Raw genomic sequence first — 15780 nt, forward strand, 5'->3', positions numbered from 1 at the left:
GTTCGTATTGGATTAATAGTTCAGGCGACAGATATTTAGCTACAATCGTTCTAAATATACAAAAGTAACAGTGTCATATAGCGATCTGCAGTCTTAAAAAACATACCTTTCTGAAACGTCCTTTAACAGCCGTTCTTGAACAGTTTCTGCTCGATCCTATCCACTAACATTCTCTGGGTCTGATTCGGGCTCAAACTGGTATGGCAATATTGACGCCGTTGTTTAGTGAAGCACAAACTACCGGTAAAGATAAGGGGGCGTGACGTTTCCGAACAACGTGCACTTGGAGGTTAGCAAATCACAACACACTGGGCCAGCTAACCAATCTGAGCCCATTGCGTATTTTGAAGGGGGGGGGGGGGGGGCTTCATAGAACGCGGAAATCATCCGACCGTTTTTACAAGGAGGGACAGAGCAGTGTAGAATAATGGTTAAATATGTGAAAAATAATGCGAAATTTTAAAAACAAAGCATGAACACATGTTACAGTGCACCCCACAAACACAATCAAGCCTTCGAAAAAAGGCGTTTTACCACCCCTTTAAAGTCCCATGGAGAAATAGTAAATCCATCATAAAATTAAGATGAGACTCTTATTAGTTTTAAATGTCTTCATAGAACTGCCCCAAAATACCTTTCTAATTTGTTGAATAAATATACTCCAACAAGATCACTCCGAATATCAAACAGTAATGTGTTGATTGTGCCAAAAAAAGGGCTAAAAATTGGTGAGTCAGCCTTTAGTCATTTCGGTCCCAAGCTATGGAACTCTCTTCCTGACAACCTACGAGCAATCGACTCACTATTGTAACGACTGAGACAAATCAGACACAATTATTTGTTAGTTAACAAATAATATGTAAAACTCACTCTGGGATCTGTGGTCCCATCTCCCCAACGAGAGTAAGAAGGGTCTTTGGTTACCATGACTACGATCACATAAGTTGGTTTTATTTCTGTTAAAAATGTGGTCACGTGGTCAAGACAGAGAAGACAGAAACAGACTTTAAAACAGACTTTGCTGCATTAGTCTGATATGAAGCCTAGCGCAAGTTCTGCCAGGAAGACTCAATCGTTCTCGTCACTTATTACCTTCTCATCTATCCAATCATATCTTAATAGCCCAGTATAAAAGGGTGGTACTTACACATGTCTGAGTTCGCAGATGCTGTCGCTTCAACCACCTCCATCCTCCCCAACCACCACCAAGACGGGACCTTTCCTCCATCCCCCCCAAAACCACCATATTGGGTCCTCCCCTCCATCCTCCCCAACACCTCCAGACGGGCTCTCCCCTCCATCCTGAAGATGCCAGGATGTCCTCTTCCTCCTTCCACCCCACCACCACCAGATCGAAATGATTGTGTACATGATATGCCGATAGCTGCGCAACATTTACATTTACATTTATGCATTTGGCAGACGCTTTTATCCAAAGCGACTTACATTGCATTATCCTATACAATTATACATAGGTATGTGCAATCCCCTTGGATCAAACCCACAACCTTGCGTTGTTAACGCAATGCTCTTACCACTGAGCTACAGGAAAGATTAGTATTACATATTAGCAACATATTAGTATTACAATAATCTTTTCTTCATCAGAAACCAATCCAGCTGCACATGCAAATGAGCTTGCTTAAAACAAAGATTCATAAATCAACCACAGAGGAATTTTCCCGTCAGGAAATTCCACCCTTATCATTGGTCAAGCAAACCAGGAGAGGTGGGGCCTTACTCAGGCTTTCTTAGAGACAAATTCACAGTGACCCTCCTCTCTCTTCTTCTGGCTCTCTACTGCTGCTTCTTCAGGTTGATGTCCAAAGGCCCCGGCAGGCCACCGCCTGCTATGCTTTCACTCTCCCAAAGGAGTCAGACTGTATTTTCTTCAATCCAACTCAGAAGAAAACTGCAACCTTACCATCACTGAATGGGCAACGATCAACTCTTGGCTTTCTCGGTACATTCAGGGTGCCGTGCTGCCCAGCGTGGCCTCAGCAGGCCCCAGGGCAGCAGGCCTTGACACACAACCAGCCATGTGCTCATTCAGGAGAGATAGGACTCTCTCAACCACAACAGAATCAAGTACAACCTCAGGAGTTTGGCACAACGTCTTCATTCAGTGCAGAAGAAGACTATCGCAACTCCCACCATTTGCTCTGCGTGTCCTCTCCGGCCCAAGGCCGGCAGGCCACAATCTGCACTCCAGCCATGAGAACAGAGTCGAACTAACCATGCAAGTTCATCATATCTTCTTCATCCAGCGGAGAAGAATACGATTGCAACTCCAACATTTGACTCTCACGGAACCATCAACAACTTCAATGTTCAACCACTTCAAGAATTGTGTCAACTGCACAGACCATGAAAGTATCAATTTAATGAGGTGCTCTGAAAATGATAAGCTGATTGTTCTTTTCATAGTTAAATGGATCTTTTCCATAGTTCCTTTTCCTGCTTCTGGTTCCATTATATCACTCACCATTTTACCTATGCATGTATGTGTCACGTCTCAGGGTTGATGAAGAAGATGAAGGTAGGCAAAGATACTAAATACTCAATATTTATTTAAACTGAAGAATATACAGAACAGTGTGCGTTCACAAACAGAGTGCTAACACAAACATTGACCGACAAGTGAAGGGTGAACAGAAGGAACTTAAATACACACACAGATGAACACAAGACAGGTGATTCAGATAATGATGATGAACAGGTGGGTAATGAAGGGAGTGAGTTCAGGTGTGGAAACAAGGAGGATTCTGGGAACTGTAGTGAAGACAAGACGATGACAGACGGTGAATGTGACATTACTCCCCCCTCCCGCTAGGCGCGCGCCGTAGCTAGACCCGCGCCGTAGATGGCAGAACCTGGGAGGGGGGGTGGGCATCCTGGAGTCAGTGACCGGAGGGAGAACAGGAACAGGACAGACAGGAGACTTCAGGATGGTACCGCCAACCTTGGCGGTGCAGGCTGAGCAGGGGACCACGGCGGTGCAGGCTGAGCAGGGGACCACGGCGGTGCAGGCTGAGCAGGGGACCACGGCGGTGCAGGCTGACCAGGTGGCCACGGCGGTGCAGGCTGAGCAGGTGGCCACGGCGGTGAGGACCCTTCGGGCGGCCACTGCGGTGAGGACCCTTCGGGCGGCCACGGCGGTGAGGACCCTTCGGGCGGCCACGGCGGTGAGGACCCTTCGGGTGGCCATGGCGGTGATGTCCCCTCAGGCGACCACGGCGGTGAGGACCCTTCGGGTGGCCATGGCGGTGCGGACCCTTCGGGTGGCCATGGCGGTGCGGACCCTTCGGGTGGCCATGGCGGTGATGTCCCCTCAGGCGACCCTCGAGTGGCCAGGACGGAGGCATATGGCCCCCCCCCAAAAAAATACTTGGGGAAAGTCCCGGGTACCGGAGAAGGATGGCTAAAAACAGTCTCTGATTGGGCTGATAGGGACCGTGAAGAGGGCTCGGTGCTGGGCAGCGAAGATGGCTCGGTGCTGGGCAGCGTTGAGGGCTCGGCGCTGGGCAGCGTTGAGGGCTCGGCGCCGGGCAGCGATGAGGGCTCGGCGCCGGGCAGCGATGAGGGCTCGGCGCTGGGCAGCGATGAGGGCTTTGTGCTGGGCAGGACCAGCGGTGAAGGCCTTGTGCTGGGCAGGACCAGCGGTGAAGGCTTTGTGCTGGGCAGGACCAGCGGTGAAGTCTTTGTGCTGGGCAGGACCAGCGGTGAAGGCTTTGTGCTGGGCAGGACCAGCGGTGAAGGCTTTGTGCTGGGCAGGACCAGCGGTGAAGAGGGCTCAGTGCTGGACGGGACCAGCGGTGAAGAGGGCTCAGTGCTGGACGGGACCAGCGGCGAAAGAGGGCTCTGAGCTGGGCGGGACCAGCGGCGAAGAGGGCTCTGAGCTGGGCAGGACCAGCGGCGAAGAGGGCTCTGAGCTGGGCGGGACCAGCGGCGAAGAGGGCTCTGAGCTGGGCGGGACCAGCTGAGAAGTGGGCGTTGAGCTGGACGGGACCAGCGGCGAAGAGGGCTCTGAGCTGGACGGGACCAGCGGCGAAGAGGGCTCTGAGCTGGACGGGACCAGCGGCGAAGAGGGCTCTGAGCTGGACGGGACCAGCGGCGAAGAGGGCTCTGAGCTGGATGGGACCAGCGGTGAAGAGGACTTAATGCATTCAGTCTCAGCGGGCATGACGTTCTCAGTCTCAGGCTCGGCGGGCATGACGCTCTCAGTCTCAGGCTCGGCGGGCATGGCGCATACTGCCTTGGACTCGGCAGATCTAGCGTGAAGTGCGGGCTCGGCTGGACTGGCGTTAAGTGCAGGCTCGGCTGGACTGGCGTGAAGTGCAGGCTCGGCTGGACTGGCGTGAAGTGCAGGCTCGGCTGGACTGGCGTGAAGTGCAGGCTCGGCTGGACTGGCGTGAAGTGCAGGCTCGGCTGGACTGGCGTGAAGTGCAGGCTCGGCTGGATTGGCGTGAAGTGCAGGCTCGGCTGGACTGGCGTGAAGTGCAGGCTCGGCTGGACTGGCGTGAAGTGCAGGCTCGGCTGGACTGGCGTGAAGTGCAGGCTCGGCTGGACTATGGATGAGGATGGATAGCGTGGCGGAGATGGCTGGAGACGGTGGCGTTCCGGACCGGGACGCAACACTCACCAGACACCGGAACACAGTCTCTCTCCAACTCAGTCCGGTGGTGTCTGGGAGGTTGAGATGTTGATGGAGAGTGACCCCGACCCGGAACAGCACGCTGAGGGTTTTGTCCTCCAAAGTGCTTTTGAGGGCGAGTTCCACAAACTTCCTGGAGAAACTTGATAAATCGTGGTTCTCCTGAGCCACGAGGATGAATTTGAGGCGTTCATCCATTTCCTTGGTCGGTCAATCTGTCACGTCTCAGGGTTGATGAAGAAGATGAAGGTAGGCAAAGATACTAAATACTCAATATTTATTTAAACTGAAGAATATACAGAACAGTGTGCGTGCACAAACAGAGTGCTAACACAAACATTGACCGACAAGTGAAGGGTGAACAGAAGGAACTTAAATACACACACAGATGAACACAAGACAGGTGATGCAGATAATGATGATGAACAGGTGGGTAATGAAGGGAGTGAGTTCAGGTGTGGAAACAAGGAGGATTCTGGGAACTGTAGTGAAGACAAGACGATGACAGACGGTGAATGTGACAGTATGTATGTATGTGTGTTTGTTTAGATTAGTTGTGTTTGTTTAGATTAGTTATGTTGTTGATTTAGTTAATAAAACTTGTGCACAATATGTATTTGGTTCTGATTCTCTGCTTGCAACAAAGTCTATTTTACGATCTTAATCTTGTTACATGCTCTAAGCGCTGTACAGGCTAAGATATAATTCTTTTTCGGTGGCCATGAAATATACGCTTTTTTTTATTTTTATAAATGAATAATGAAAAGAGTTCGTTGGACGAACTGATTAATTGATTGTAATATTAATTTAGCTACATCAAGTTAATCCAATTAACTGACCCATATATTAATAATTAATCATAACAAATTATGAGTTATTAATATTTCCCCTTTGAGCTAACTCGTTACACTATGCACTTTTAAAAAGTATCTCAAATCACATTTGTTCACTTGGGCCTTTCCCTGATTTATTTCACTGTTGTATTTTATTATTGTATTTCTATTATGTGATTTTATTTTTGGTCATTTTACTATCTTATTTCTATGTGTGTATGCATATATATTTTTTCTCTGTAAACACTGTTTTACTTACTTTAAATAAACCTTTACTTACTTGCTTATTTGCGCACAACAGCCCCTCCCTGGTTAATTTCCATGAGGACCTCAAGCCAGATTTCCTACTACTAGGCCAGCTTATGCTTTGAAGAAGAGTCTGTTTGCTGAGTGGTGCTCTTCCCACTGGGAAGACCCCCGGAGATGCCCGATCAGCTTTATGCTTTCCTTTCTGCAAGATACGTTGGAGCAGAGGCTGTCCCATCGTGGCATATTGTATAAAGCATATGAATAAAGGTGACTTGAATTGACATATTCTTTAGAGTGATTCCAAGGTGGAAGGAATGCATGCTGAAGATCATACGATCTTAACAAACATTAAAAGCAGAATGATCGAGGCACATGTCCTTCAAAAGCATTCTGTGTTCAGGCCTTTGTGGAATAATTGTTTATTGAGCACATGTTTATTCAGCTGTAATTAAAACCCTTGAAACAATTAAGAATGGAACCAGCTGAATTAATCGACTGTAATTAAATCAATTCCCCCATTGTGCTTTTAACCTCATTCAGCAAGCCAGGCAAAAGTGAAAAATTCCACAGTCAGCCGGTTTCCCCATTGTCTGACGAACACATCGAAAAACTGCAATATGGCTTTTATTAGGGGTGTGATCAAAACCAGTAGACCTACATTAACCTATCATGTCATTCCAGAATTGTATTATTTTCTTTTAATTGCTTTTGTCCATACAATGAGAGTCACATATTCTCTTCAGTCTCTTGAGTATAAGCAATTACTTTGAGACTGCTAAAAAAGTAAATGCAATGTATAGTATGAATGTGTGTAGTTTGAATGTAATCCGGACTTACTACATTCGCCATGTTGCCCTAATCACGTGACCTGATTATGGTCTGCATCACTGCCATTAACAAATTCTCACCCGTGGCCTCATGGGATTGTAAAGTATCTTCTGTCTACTTTTTGTCTACTCTTTTATGAGTTCTGTCAATTCGGACATACTTCTTTTGTGACATACTGCTATTCACCTATCATATAGTTGGGAAGGATGCAATTTTGAATGAAGCCATGGAGCAGTTCAATCTTGAATCTTCAGGGAATCACCCGTAAAAAAACAAAAAAAACAAAAAAAAAACAGTGGAGAGTCTGCTGGCAAAAAGAGAACGCAACACATGTTTTGATGGATATCACATGTTAATAAAATGGGAGTCAACACTGGCTTGGCTTTTCGGAGATGGCGAGAACTGAGGGATTTGAAATGTAAAAGCGGAAGATGGCAGAGATGGCGTTTTTATTACTCAACAGGTGAGTAATATGTAGGCTAATACTGAACAGATAAATTGCCATATCTAACAGAGTTCATTGTAAAGCACTATCATTTGTGAAAGATCATTTCATTATGGTTGTGAATTTATTTTCAAGGAAGTACCATGTCTATTTTGGGGTATATATATATATTTCATGAGTATATATAACCATATTCATACGCACTGTCAAGCAGAGCCAGAGCCATACAGGAGATGCATTGATTAACACTAAATCACATGAAAAGTACTTGATTATAATTTAAATGTAATATTTTATTAAAGTCATCATTACAAATGTGTAATTACAAATATATGTAAATATATTACATACAAGTTTCAACAGAAATTTAAAAAAAGTATATTTTAGTTTACCATAAACGCTTGTCAGTATTCAGCAGTACAATTTAACCATATTACATAACCGAAAACAATAGAAGTAATTATAAAATTACATATGAGTATACTTAATTTCTACTTAACTGGGTCAACTAATTGCATTTAATATAAATGTAAACTATAAGACATTTTCATTTAATTGCAAATAGCATGCAATTAACTGTCCAAAAACATTACGTTCACATGTATTATTTTCATTATAAGTACTCTCTTTAAAAGTATGCTAACATGTACTTGTTTTTCACAAGAGACATTTAAGTCTTTTGAATAAGTAAAATTGTATATTTGCTTCAATCAAAACTAGAACAGAAGTCTTCTTGGTGAACCTTCTCAAGACAAATATTAGTGAACCTTGGACACTTCAGGAGGCTTCTAAATTTAATTGACATCTCTTTTGTGATGCATAAGTCTCTTTTATTTGAAACTTACGTCCTGAGACAGGGATTTGAAGAATAATGAGAAGGGCAGTGCATTTTGTCAACAAAAAAGCTAATAGAGACCAATTAAGATGATGGATATCTAAAATGAAAACAGCAGGGATCTTCTTTTTCTTGGAGTTGAGCCTTAATTGGCCAGGTTCACATAAACCTTTTAAAGTGAATAATATCAGACTTGTATCAGTACAGCGGTTCAAAATAAATACATATGTCAGTGATGGGGTTGGAAATTGTGTGATAAAAAAGAAAGTGCTTCTACTTGTCATTGCATATCTTCTCTAATGAGAGTCGGGAATGTGAATGAGGACATTTGTAATGGCTTCATTGTAAAGGTGATCATATGGCTGGTGCACTGCAGATGTAAGAAAAAAAAAGAACAAAAAAAAAAGTTTATTCTTGAAACAAGAAACTTCTAATGCGTCAGAATCTTCTATGACCTGAAAAATGGATTACATCTAAAGAAGCCCATCAGGGAGTGCCATGAAATTCTTACAAAATAGCTTGATGTGGACAGAAGCTTCCTCAGGCAAGTCTTACTCTTCTAAAGAGACAAGGGGTACCTGATTTTCCTCAATTTTGTGTGTATTATTGAAGCAGGGTACATATAAAATATTTTTGTTGGGATGTGAATAAGCAATCATATTGTGAGGACAATTTGGAGAAAATATGCTCAGCATGACATTGTGAATTGCATCAGCATAAGCTAAGCTTTACCTTGAGCACCTGCCGTAATCCTTTCACTGCAAGTATTACAGGAATTATATTTCTGCTTTTGAAGCCTTAGGTACAATTCTTCAATCTCTGATTTTTTGGTTCAATCACTGGTTATCATTACAATACATTAAACTGAGATATCTTACACTGATATTGCTATTCTACTTCCATGGTATTATTCTTACTTATTCTTACTTTACTTTAGTAAAGAATTAAGTATTAATTAAATAAAAGAACTATCACATTTAATAAAATATTTAGTAATATAATAATATATTTTTTTTTCTATAACATTCCCTCTTACCTTTACTGGATCTGTTGCTCTGACCGGAGAGACCAGAGGTTTCACAAATCCTAGTAATTTCTAATAATGTCTTGGGGTAAAGAATCCGATCTGACTGACTTTGCTGTGTTTGCTTGTTTGTTTATTTGTTTATAGAAAAAAAAAAGCTATTAAAACACTTTTAAAGCTATTAAGAAGACAAAAGCAGTGAGTGCATACATTTTATTGCTTCCATTATTTTATATTTAGACAAATGACTTAAATAATAAAAAAAAGGGATTTACATTTGGTGCCATAAGTGAGTTATAATGCAGATTCGATGCTTTAATAACTTCATTAGACTTACAGGTCTGCAAGCTTTTGAGCATGCACTTACAAGCTGGTCTGGAACTTTTGCTTCTTCCAGCCGATCAAAGCTAGAATTTATAATGCTTTTTTAAGGGATAGAGAAGGTAATGGTTGATAATGTACTGGAGATTGTGTATGAAAGTACACCAGATGAACAAGCACTGCCCCCATCTGGTTGGTTTTTACCAACCAAACTTTCTGAATGTGACAACAGTCTGTTCTGAGGAAGCTAAATTAAGCTAGTTACAGGCAATTACAGAAACTAATGTACAGAAACAATACAATTTAGTAAAGTCATTAAATGCACAACTTTGGATTTAACACTTCTATAAATATAAACAACAATGTATCACTTATTATTTCATTTAGACTCTTATGACTCTCTGTATTTTGGAATTGTGTTTATGAAAAGACAAGGGTTTTGAGAATTGTTGAACGCAAGTTCAGTGCTGTCATAAAATTTCAATAAAGGATAAAGGAAAACTTGACATGACACTCAATAATTTGATAATTTAAATGGTAACACTGTACAATAAGGTTCATTAGTTAACATTAGTTAACTACTACCTAGTTAACATGAACACATAATGAAGAATACAACTGCATTTAATAATCTTAGTTAATATTAATTGCTACTAATACATTATTCAAATTAAAGGTTGTATTTGTTAACATTAGTTAATACACTGTGAGCTAACATGAACAAACAATGAACAACTGTATTTTTATTAACTAACATTTACAAAGATTAATAAATACTGTAACAAATGTATTGTTCATTGTTGTTTCATGTTAGTTAATACACTAATTTTAACTAATTAACGTTATTGTAAAGCTGTGTCAATAAATATAACAGAAAAGAAGCCCTTCTTTATGTCAGACTAGAATCAGATTGAATTAAGTGGCCTGCTGTTCAACAAGCCATAAATACATTTAGACTTGGATAAATATAGTTCAGAAAGCCCTCAGTGCTGTCAGTACATTCCCAACAAAGGCAGTTGTGTCGCTCAGTGGTTGTTCTTACTGTTCTGTGCTTTAGGGACGAACACAAACATACAGGCCAGGTAGGAAAGACTTTTTCATAACATTGCTTTAATAAAATGCCTCTATATCAGTAAAGAAAAGGTCAAACATGTTTGGTTTGACATGGCACTAAAATGTTTTGGCATTTCCAAAGCCAGTTTCTTCAAGCAGTTTAGATTGGGGATTAGGTTATAATATTGTGTTGTACAATCTTCATGACAACAAGTCAAACAATTTACAAATTGTGAAGTGTGACATCTCAAGTGTCATATAAAACGTATTATACATAGTTTTTGTAGCAGGATAACATGGTTTTTAAATTCTTGAATATTTTTTTGACATCAGTATGACTCTACTCTGGAAGATCTTATTGGGAATCCTTCTCATTGGACGACTTGGTCAAGGTCAAGACCTATTAGAGGAAGATTTGGAGAAAATAGCAGTGGATGAAGGGGCTGAGGAGGGAGGAGAGGAGGTGGAAGAGCCTGAGGGTCCGTGGACAGATGTCAGTCAACCTGATGATAGACAGCCATGTGCCATGTGGATGGGAGGCGTTCCTGGCACACCTGGGCACAGTGGAAAACCTGGGAGAGACGGCAGAGATGGACATGATGGACCGAGGGGCGAGAAAGGAGATAAAGGTTAGAGTAAACTCTCTTTACACAGTTTGGAACTTTGGTAACTTTGGAACTTCACCTCTGAAATCCCATTCAGTTTCACAAAGCTAGTTGATCAAACTCTGAGTTTCAGAGTTGGTTGAAAGTTTACAAAACCAAACAAATCCAACCTGGTTTAGATCGGGTTCAGCGGTTTCACAACACTCACTTTAAACATTCTCTGTCAACTCCAGAGTTTCTGATACAACGAACAGCCAATCACACCAAACATGTTCGATTTACTCCTTACAAGAGAGATTGAGATTGGCAAAAGCTATTTACACTAACTTTGTCGGCGTTGGACTAGACAAAATTACAAAAGAAACCTGTCTATTAACAGAAGCAGTGACGTGGAGAGTGAGGTGGGTGGCTTTTGATGCGATCGACCTGAGTTTGAATTTGTCCATTCTTTTCCCATTGCATATCAGATCAGAAAGTTTATTTTAAGAAAAAATAGAATTACTGTAATATTTTCAGGGAGAGAAAGGATTACGGCAGGTGCTCAAGGTAAAGCTTAGCTTATGCTGATGCAATTCACAACGTTTATTTTAAATAAAAATTAAGAAAATATTTGAAAAGTGAAAATAAAGTGCCTTATTGGTGTGTAATAGAACAAAGTGTTTATCGGGTAGGGTTAGGGGTAGGTTTTGGCCCACGGTACAAATGAATCTTCTGCTGTTCTGCTGTCACAATCCAGTTCATCCAGTTGTACACCAGCAACAGTACATAATTTTTCTGTTGTTTGTAGGTGAAGTAGGTGAGAAAGGAGATCCTGGACAGAAAGGGGATGTCGGTCCAGCTGGACCAAGAGGCTTTCCTGGGAACCCAGGTCTGAAAGGAGCCCGTGGGGACAGTGCCTTGTCTTACCATTCAGCCTTTAGCGTAGGTCTCAAAGAACTTGTTCCCGCCACCAACGTGCCAATCCGCTTCAACAAGTTCTTCTATAATGACCAGCACCACTATGATGATGTTTCCGGAAAGTTCCGCTGCGTTCTGCCAGGGGTGTACTTCTTCACTTATCATCTGACCGTCTACACTAAAGATGCTAAAGTCGGTCTCTACAAGAATGACAAGGCTATCATGTTTACCTATGACCAGTACCAGGAAAGCAATGTGGACCAGGCATCAGGTTCTGTTGTCTTGCGTTTAGAGGCAGAAGATGAGGTATGGCTGCAGGTCTATGGAGACGAGAGCTTTGGGGGAGTGTATGCAGATAATACCAACGACTCCACCTTTTCTGGTTTTCTCCTGTATCCTGCTATTCCTGCTCCTGCACAGAGACGTTGACAAGGTCCTAAATCAGGGGTGTCAGACTCAGTTCCTTGAGGGTCACAGCCCTGCAGAGTTTAGCTTCAAACCTAAAGAAACACACCTGATCTAGATAATCAAGTCCTTCAGGCTTTTTTAAAAACTACAGATATATGTGTTGACGCAGGGTTGGGACCAAACTCTGCAAGACTGTGGCCCTCCAGGAGCTGAGTTTGACACTCCTTTAAAATTAATTTGTTTGGCTATTTTTAGTAAGAGCTTTTTAACTCCCCCGATGCAGCAAGTGGGAGATATGCTTCAGTTTGCATGACATTTGAAATCATTTGTATTGATATGTCTACAGAGCTTCAGATATAATGAATCCTCTTTTTTTTTTATATAGAATGCTTGTGTGATGATGTGAATATTAAAGAGTTTCTGCTTTTCCATAGTAACTGAGTGCCAAATGACTAAAAATTGAAAAATTGTTGATGAGTTGTCGAGTTTATAGTGGCACTGGGTAACCCTTGTAAAATCAAAGTAAAAAAAAAAAACGTTACCAGACCAAGGGGTCATTTCTAAATCACACGAGCTCCCCAGATAATACTAATCCAGTGCGAATAGGGCTTAAGTCTCATTAGAGGATTAGTTGATTATTACTACTGTCTGCTTAATATCTACTAAAACTTTATTTTGATGGTTGCCCAACAGACATTCTACTTAGTATATAAGTAACTTTGCAAGTACATGTCAACTTACTCTACTAACCCTACTCCTGACAGTCTACTAATACTGAACTAATACTCTGAGTTAAGGTCCGTTCACACTGAGCGTGATTAAACAGCGTAAATTTACGTCGTGATGACGCTCTTGAGTCGAAACAATAGAAGAGCTATTCACACCAGGTGGATCAATCGCAGCGCGACAAAGCAATATTTATTTATTAAAAAAAAATTTGGCCTAGTGTGTTGATTTTTTCCCCCGTCGCCCCGCGATAAAACGAGCCGTCCAATTACATTTGAGCTTACCCGAGCCGCTGCTGTTGCACAAAAGTGTGAGAGTGGTGCTGCTGTTTTGAAAACCTGTGTAAAACACTGAAGAAAAAGAATTCCAGAAGAGAGAAGAGAATTGATGTTATTTTAATCGTTGGTGTCTGAGAACATATTTATTCTCACATATTCTTTATACAGATTATCATTTTCTATTCATTTTCCACTGAATTATCCGATCTAAAGAGCTTGAAACAGCGTAGAGAGCGTTGTTTTCTTCTGTCTGTGTCAGTTATGTGTCAAAGAGCTAGAGACTGTAAAAAATATGGACAAAAGGTTTGTGACGTCACCCATAGACTTTCTGAAGAACGGGTTTGAAGCATAGACTGTAAAAAATATGGACAAAGCGTCTGTGACGTCACCCATAGACTTCTGAAGATCGGTTTTGAGGCCGTTTATGGGGGGTATGGGCGGCGCCATATTTCAATACAAATGTTCAGAAAGGATAACTTACAGGTATGATGTGTTGTGTCAGCTGTCAATCAGGCTGTCAATCGCACCCTTATTTGTCATACATTTTATATCTAAATACGATCTAAACTAACGAGTTAGAAAAAAATTCACCCCCCTCACAGTTGTCAGGCACTCGGAACCTATCGAAAAATACAATAAAAGTCCATGGGACCAACCTGTAAAAACATGAATTTATGCTGTGAAAACGGACATTTTAACATGGGGTTTATGGACATTTGCTCCCTTTTGGGACCTCCCCCTAGCGGATTTTCAATGTATTGCAGTTTTTCGCACTTCCGGGTAGGCTTCATTTTTCAGATTAGAATGTTGCCCCTTGCAAAGAACTCATTCACTCTAGAGCTGGCAATCATCCCAGACAGCGACAGTGTCGGCCCAGATCCAGGCCAAATCTGTTACATGTGGATTCCATGCGTACCAGATGTGGGCCGGATCTGGGCCGACACTATTTTGCTGTTGCTGACAGCTGTATGACAGCTGTTGCTGTAGCTCAGTTCGTCAGCGATTCGCTTAGCTTTACACGCTCAGTGTGTATGCATACATGTTTTATTATTTTTATTATTTTATTTATTTATTAATTTAGTATGCCAACATTGCTATTTTTTACACACACTAAACTGTTAAACTCGTAGGCTAATTCAGATGAAATAGCCTATGACAACTTTTGGAATTGAGTGCACTCAAAAATGTTCACTATGGTTTCTGACACAGCTACAAATGGTTGTCCCCTCAAATAACAAATTGCCTCAAAACCATTTCACCTGTACTGATACACAGCAAATCAATATATAAACACTACAGATCATTCATTAGACATCCTCTAGAGCATGGTTACGGGGGTAAATTATATTGTATATAGTAAATAAATGTTGCAACTACATAAAAAAAAGTATAGTACAGTGAACATCTTGTATTCTGTACTGTAGGCTACTGCAAGTATGATATTGTATTGAATATAGTATAGCATTGAATGTCTGTATATTCAGAACTTGCATACTGTAAAAATGCAATAGTCCAAATGCAAAACCCCAAAAGGTCAAAGAAATGTTTTAATGAAAAGCATCTTACATTACACTCTTCCTTCTTGTCCAACACCTCTTATACTTCCTCCTCTTCCTCTAAGTGTGTTTCCATCCATGGTCATCATTCAGTGCCACATTTGCACTCTGAACTGGCTTAAAGTTTGTACAGTTGCTTTGATCACATCATTAAAAACAAGTGCGAACAATTTTTTAGTCGTTGTGTGTAAACAATAACAGCTGTGTTGTAGTTGTGTTTAATATTACAGAGCAAAATGTGTTTTAATGTTTAGTTTTGCAAAAAGTGTGCATGATATTTGCAAAAGGTGTTTAACTGCCTGCACTTGTTTAAGGTTTTGCAGGAGTGATTTATTCAACAAATTGGTTTGGGCCATTGAGAATTTGGTTCAGAGAATAGGGTTTAGTTTTTTAGCAATTGTGAAAAACTGTAATACACATCCAGTGTTGCAGTCAAATCTGTATTGGCCTGCATGCAGTGAATGGATTGTTAAGAGTATTCCATTGGCCACAGTCCAGCCCTAGCAGTTGTTGCATGACATGGTCTAATTTAATGAGTGTATTTTTAGTTTAATTGATGGGAACACTGGGGAGCAACAAGATCACTTTCTAAGACCTGGCTCTAATTCGCAAGATGAATTTAACTTTGCTTAAAGAGTCAATTTACCTATAAATTAATTTTCTGTCATAATTCTCTCTCTCTCTCTTTCTCTCTCTCTCTCTCTCTCTCTCTCTCTCTCTCTCTCTCTCTCTCTCTCTCTCTCTCTCTCTCTCTCTCTCTCTCTCTCTCAATTAGTACATACCAGTCAAAATCCCTCTGAGAAAATTAAGTAATGTATAGTTTGGAAGAACATGATGGTAATTAAATGAAGATGACTTCAATTTTTTTGTTATTCTCTTTACTCACTGTATTATTTTGATTTAGTAAGATTTTAATAAGAATTTCCGTTCATTTGCATTTATGTTTTTTGATTGCATTAACTGGGATTAACTGTTATTGTTTAAATGCAAAATGTAAATGTTGTATTATTATTTAGTGATTTTTAGTATATCGATATGACTATACAAATAAATGATTGAACATTGAAA

The 15780-nt window shown here is 41.1% G+C and overlaps 1 protein-coding gene and 1 long non-coding RNA gene across 2 annotated transcripts; one reads left to right on the forward strand and one right to left on the reverse strand.

Moving 5' to 3' along the window:
* Positions 1-10151: 10151 nt before the first annotated feature.
* On the forward strand, positions 10152-15484 carry adipoqb (adiponectin, C1Q and collagen domain containing, b). The gene is made up of 3 exons (XM_082173326.1): positions 10152-10271; positions 10576-10871; positions 11635-15484. The coding sequence occupies exons 2-3, from the start codon at positions 10577-10579 to the stop codon at positions 12171-12173; spliced, it is 834 nt and encodes a 277-aa protein (XP_082029452.1). The 5' UTR covers positions 10152-10271; position 10576; the 3' UTR covers positions 12174-15484.
* Positions 15383-15780, reverse strand: LOC309501301. Its single transcript, XR_014206859.1, has 2 exons — positions 15491-15780; positions 15383-15460 (listed from the first exon to the last, which is right to left on the reverse strand). It is a non-coding gene; the product is annotated as an uncharacterized lncRNA (long non-coding RNA).

Source organism: Leuciscus leuciscus (genome assembly GCF_965113295.1).
Source record: "Leuciscus leuciscus genome assembly, chromosome: 6".
Lineage (NCBI taxonomy): Eukaryota > Metazoa > Chordata > Actinopteri > Cypriniformes > Leuciscidae > Leuciscus > Leuciscus leuciscus.

Bases quoted from the DNA above. Each gene is read 5' to 3' on its own strand.
- adipoqb (XM_082173326.1), top strand. From the start codon at position 10,577: ATGACTCTACTCTGGAAGATCTTATTGGGAATCCTTCTCATTGGACGA. The intron at 10,872-11,634 runs GTTAGAGTAAAC...TGTTGTTTGTAG, and splicing joins GGGCGAGAAAGGAGATAAAG to GTGAAGTAGGTGAGAAAGGA.